This window comes from Helobdella robusta (genome assembly GCF_000326865.2).
Source record: "Helobdella robusta unplaced genomic scaffold HELROscaffold_11, whole genome shotgun sequence".
Lineage (NCBI taxonomy): Eukaryota > Metazoa > Annelida > Clitellata > Rhynchobdellida > Glossiphoniidae > Helobdella > Helobdella robusta.
The window spans coordinates 2,337,437-2,343,948 of NW_008703617.1; the positions used below are offsets into that span (position 1 = coordinate 2,337,437).

The following is a 6,512-nucleotide window of genomic DNA, read 5'->3' on the forward strand; positions in this document are numbered from 1 at the left end:
AACCACAATGATTTGCATTTAAAAAAAATCGATTTCATCATCGTCTGAATTCATCAGCAATATTTCATCGTCATAATCGTCATCATCATAATAATTATGGTTATCATCATCATAGTCATCACTACCATCATCATTGTAATTATTAAAAAGCCATTATCGTCAAAGTTACATCATAAAGACATCATTATGGTCATCATAATTTATTATCACTCCTATTTTACCACTACATCACCATTATATTTGTCATCATAAATAGTCGCGAAATAATCATCACCATCATCGCCATCATCATAGTCCTCATCTCACTCATCATCAATCGCCAACATTATTTTTGACACATCATCATTTTCATCATCAGCATCATTATTATCAGCAGCAGCAGCAGTAGCAGTCATAGCAGCAGACACAGCAGTGTCATTCATGCATTCGTCATCATCGACTTCATTATATCATACATCATCTTCATCATATCATATACATGCATCATCATTTGTGTAACGTAAGCCATGTAGCCAGATTTTTCATCATTTACATACATTGGTTGGCTCGTTAGCTTTTGCCGTGTTCTCTCTCTCTCTTATCTCTCTCTCTCTCTTTCTCTCTCTCTCTCAATCTCTCAAACATTTCATCTTCCACTCACTTAATCAGTTACACGTCTATAATGTACACTAAGTTACTGTTACTAAACTTATATATATATTAAAGTTTATACTTATCAAAAGTCATTTCAAGTAACTTATTAAAATTTAATATTACAAATATATTATAGAATTATATTTTCATACTAAATAAAATAATTATTAATAATAAATTAATAAGATGAAATAATTATTTTTTTATTGCATAAGACTTTTAGAAAGTCGTATATAAGGATCGATACCATTGTAATAATCAATTGAATCATTATATCTATCTATATATCTATATATACAAATATACAAACACATACATATACATAAACATACAATCTTCGGTATCATATATCCAATACATATACATATGTATATATCGGATACCATTGATACGAATTCCACCTGGATATCATAGGTTAGGGATGGGACTATTTTATTATTAATATGATTATCAATATTATCATTTCAGTTTCTTATTATTATTATTAATGTTTTCTTTTAGTCTTAATAATATAATATATACACACATACATATACAATATTATTCAAAATAAATTTTATTATTATTATTATTATTGATGTTATTGTACAGTCTGTCGTAGACACAAATTACAACATTTCCTATTATAATATATATATATATATATATATATATATACTATTATAATATATATATTATTATATTATTATACTATACTATTATATATATACTATTATAATATATATATATATATATATGGTCTTTTTTCAACATATATATATATATTATATATATATATATATGTGTGTGTGTAAACGAAAGACAAGTTGATGTCAGCATTGAATAAGTTAGCTTAATTAGCTTAACCTGGAAAATAATAATGAATTAAAAAGTACTATTAAAGAATCTTATTGGAAGACCACCCTGGCGGAACACGCACACACACGACACACACACATGCATGCACACGCATACACAAGCGCACACACACACGCGTGCACGCACACACACATACACACAGATAGAACATTGAGAACAAAGACACGCCCGCCCACAGAACACAGGAACAAATCCTTGCAATTTCGATCATTGTGTATTTAAAAAGATGACTTGATGAGTTCATACAAAAAACACATTTTCTATGTATTATTTTTTATATAAAAATTAATGTATGCATATGTAGAGAATGTAGAGAGAGAAAAAGAGAGAATGTAAGAAAAGAGAGAGAGAGAGAAAGATGTAAGAAAAGGGAGAGAGAGAGATGTAAGAAAAGGGGAGGGAGAGAGAGACGCATACTTAATAAAAGACAGCAATTAACCCTTGCTATAGAAAACAAAAGACGTTTGAACCACGGAACAAATCGTGAAAGGAAAAATTCCCATTTCAAAAAGAACAATCAATCGATCAGTATCGTGTCCGTATGCAAGTCGAATGCTGGAAGCATGACGTCAACTGCATACACACGCACATGCACACAATGAATGTCGGTTAAGTTACGAGTATGTATTTAAGTTTTAAATAAAATTCAAAGAAGCAAAATAATCAAAAGAGACAACTTCTAATTAACTATGAAAATGTCGAATATTGAGAAAAACGTTATGTTGCTCGTTAAAACAATTGTTTAACTTTTAAATAAAATTATTTAAACTAAAATAATAATCAAAAAAACAAAATTGATTTGACGACAGACGACTAACAGCTACAATGTCCGAGCAGCTTCTGGATCGAGTCGCTGACCTGACGGAGTGCCCTATTTGCCGGGAGTGCATGAGGGATCCACGAATCCTCCACTGCGTGCACACCTTCTGTAGGGAGTGTCTGGTCAAGTACTCGAAGGGAGTTCGTCCCGGGGAAAAACTCGCCTGTCCAGTTTGCAGAGCCGAATTCATCATCCCAGAAAGGGGTCTGGATGATTTGCCGAAGAATTTCATCGTGGAGAAGCTGTGCGATGCTCGAAACGTTGATGACGATTGGCAAGAGTACGAAGAAAGTAACACGTTTGCCAGTAGAGATAGGTCGAGGAGGAGTTTGCGCGGTTGCGGAGGAAGTGGCGTTGGTGGCAGTGAGAAGAATGCAGCTGGTACTACTGCGAAAGTCAGTCGTTGTCCGAAACACTTGAGAGAGGTCACTGAAGCGTTCTGTTGCCAGTGCGAAGTAAGCCGCGTCTTTAAATTTAATGCTTATCTACTCAGGAATTTTCCACTTTTAAGATGTAACAAATTGTTTCAGATTGCCGTATGTCAGAAATGTAAGAATCATGAGCACAAGAACCACCAATTCTGCTCGATCGACGAGTTCTACGACGACTTTAAGAAGAGGGTTCACTCGGACCTGAAAAAATTGGAAACGATTTGCGGTGAGGTAGACAAGCAAGGCGAGTACGTGGACGGGTGCAGAGTCTCCTTCATCGAAGCCGTCAGGAACGTGAAAGAGGAAACAGCGAGGAGAGCCGAGGAAATCAAACTACTTATCGACAGACAGGTTGGCAATTATTTAACATTAACTACCATATACAAATTAAAATATTTTACATTTCAAACATCATGCAGTTAATATCCATTCACGAGGAACTGGACTTGAAGCAAGAAGATCTCCTGAAGGAATGTGACGTGGTGAGCAGTCAGCTGCAGCTACAGAAAACGCAGGTGGACAGCTTTAAGACTTTCACCACGGAAGTCATCGAGAGAGCTGACCCCAGCGACCTGGCCTGCAATGCAAGAGACATCAAATGCAGAGCCACTGAACTTCTCGGGACAAGAGTCGCCGGTTCATTTTTCTCATTTTTAATAATTTTAGTTTTGTCAATTAGTCAGTAAACTTAATAGCAAATCAGTTTTAAAATTTTGGAGTCATATAAATATTGTTAAAAAGTCTTGCACTTTGTTTTAAAAAGTTAAAAATCCTGTCCAGGATTGCCATCAAGCTTGGAGATAAATTTAGAGCCGCTGGACCACGACCTGCTGGAAGACTCCACGTACAACCTCATCGGACAGATTGAAGTTAAAAAAATTGACTTAGGTAAGTAAAAAATAGGAAAACTTTAAAACTACACAATTAAGATCTTCTAGGCAAACTTTTTTGAGTGTACAACTAAACTATATATCTAGAAATGTTTTAAATGAAAAAATCAATTCTTCATAACTATAGTTTAAAAAAATAATAATAACCTATGTGACTAACCGACCAAGAGAGCTGTACACATACGACTGTACTATGTAGAATGAACATTGACTAACACAGCAAACCACCTGCCGCCGCCAATAAAAATGAGATCACGTTCAGCAGACATATGCAGTGCATCATCGTGTCTGTGTTGTATCATTTTTGTACGCTTGTACATTCGTTCATTCTACATAGTACGGTCGTAGTACGGTTGTACCAAACTGGGAAATTTAAGAACGTATAACAAGAAATGAAGAAAATGAATCTCGGCATTCCAGGTTTGAACGAAACTCAGTGGAAGAAATCAGGTGTCATTATTACCTTTGAAGAATTACAATCACTCTTCCCACTGCTTACAAACACAAGTTTAGATGATTTAATATGACGAATTGAAGTACACTGGTGGTGAAATTTGAAATTTATAGGGACTCATGTCTCTTTCCACTTTTTATAAAACAATCGCTTTCTATTAAAAGTTCATCCTATTAAAAGTTCATCCTATTAAAAGTTCATCCTATTAAAAGTTCATCCTAATGAAAGTGCATTCGTGTGTAGCTGAAGGATTCATGATTTCTTGGCTCTACTCGACGTAAAATGAAATAAATTATGTAGAAATAGAAATTTTCTTTCAGTATCGTTTGACAGAAAACAACGAGAATGGCACAGAACGAGTGAGCCACGTTGTAAATTTAAAAAATAACCATCTCAAAATCGATACTATAAGGAGCAAAAAACCTTCTCAATCAATTTGTTATACATCTAAAGACGTTATAAATCTTTGCGTTTTGTGACTAGTACCTAAGTAATAAGTGCATAAAACAATTTATCTGTCGCAGATAGCGCTAACTAATTCTAAATAAAAAGAAAAATAAATTTTGAGGAGATATGACGACGACGGTGATCAATATTATTTAAATTCAATGAAATTTAATAAAATTTATTCAAATTTGACAGACCCGCCCAACAGAACTCTGGACTTCGACCAGCCGGCCACACTCATTGGCTGCATCGAGAATGAGGATAACGAAGAAGCTGTCGGTGTGACCGTCGTTAACACGGAACTTTTTGTCGCCATCGCCAATTCCGCCGAGATTAAAGTTAGGAAAATATGATTGCCAGAGTTTTAATTAGAGTTCTCAACTTAGATACTTGTTAATCTTTAATACGTGAATGAAGAACATTAATATTTAGCCTAACCGCACAAATAATATATTAACAAATTTATCACGAAGGTGTATGATGCGATGTCATTTCAATACAAAAGCAAGTTCCTGGTTGAAACTTTAGCCCACCCAAGCGATCTCGCTTCAACAAAGACCGACCTTTTCGTATTCGATAACCGAAATCTAACGGTTCACAAAGTTGAAATCGCTACAAAATATTCAGTCAACTGGTCGATTCAGTTGAAAAATCGTTTCGGTGGTCACTTCGGTAGTTACGGATACGGAGGAGCAAATGCCTGCAACTTCCTTACAACGAGCAACGGAGCCGTTAAAAGTATCTGCGGTCCCAGCGGAGGTACCAACGGGTACTACTCCAACCATTCCCTAGCTCCAGACTTTTCGAAAGTCGCTTTATCTTTTGCGTTCTACAAAAGTGTTAGTAAAGGGTTCTCATTGACACCTAAAGGTACCGTACTTCTGGTCAGTCCCTCTAACTTTCAGAGAGAGATCATCGAATTTACAAGCGAAGGAAGAGTTCTAAGAGAAATTTCTCTTTGCTTTTTCGTTCATGAACCAAGGTAATCATTTTTAACAAGTGATATGCTATCAGTTTCAAATACTTTTTTTTGTTACATCCATATCTAATATTATCTTTCTATTTTCATACAAATGCTAAATTGAAAAATGAAAAAATTAATTTGAAAATGAAAATTTGTTCACAAGGCACATAGCAATGTTGGACGATGAACGCTTTCTGATTTGCTACGGAAGTTCGAACTACGTGGGTGTGACTAAAGACCAGATGTGTCTCATCGACAGTCAAGGTCGGTTGATCAAAAGATGGAGTCCAAGTGGCGAAAGTGAAACGGAGCGAGACTTGTGCAACATCACACATTTCGCCGTCGACCATAATGGTTGGCTCAACAAAAGCTCAATAACTTATTAAATAAAATATTTTACATGAACAATAAAAACTTTTTATACTTAAGATTTTTTAAAAGAAAAACTTTTTTTAATTGTAAAATGGTAATAAAAATAATAATTAATGGTATAATAATATAAAAACACACGCCCAGTTACTCGTACGTGTGCGATTACCGTTCTGGGAAACAACAAGCTCTCGATCCGTCACCTGAATTTGTTAAAAAGAACCTCCCGGAATCGTCGGGGCTTGGGAATTCCGCCCCAATTTTCATGGAAAAGACCCGTGGCAGACTGTTTGTTACTGACTCTGGCAAGAAGAACATTAGCGTGTTTCAATTGTTTTGAATTGTCAATTTGTTAAGTTTAAGGTTTTTCTATATCGTTTTAATTATTTTTATAAGTTTGCTGGCTTAGTCTTGAGGCGAACATCAGTGGTACTTAGATTTGTGTAAATGTGAGTTCGTCAGTTATGCATTAGAATACTATTAACTAAAACCCGGTGGTATATTCATAGAGTAACTAAGAATGTCGGCTATTTATACTTCCTGTCTAAATAGTCAAAATAAATTAACAGTTTTAATTAGGAAAAGGCCCAGTCATCTGTGTAATACAAGTGTATAACTAACCGGTTTAATAAGTTTAGTGACGTAA

General features: G+C 35.0%; 1 protein-coding gene across 1 annotated transcript; it reads left to right on the forward strand.

Annotated features, from left to right (window-relative positions):
* Positions 1 to 2,316: 2,316 nt before the first annotated feature.
* Positions 2,317 to 6,206, forward strand: HELRODRAFT_167313 (hypothetical protein; the record flags this gene model as incomplete). The annotated part of the gene is made up of 7 exons (XM_009012834.1): positions 2,317 to 3,093; positions 3,162 to 3,378; positions 3,523 to 3,630; positions 4,729 to 4,871; positions 5,007 to 5,515; positions 5,661 to 5,816; positions 6,014 to 6,206. 7 exons carry the CDS (start codon positions 2,317 to 2,319, stop codon positions 6,204 to 6,206), a joined length of 2,103 nt encoding a protein of 700 aa, XP_009011082.1.
* Positions 6,207 to 6,512: the final 306 nt, after the last annotated feature.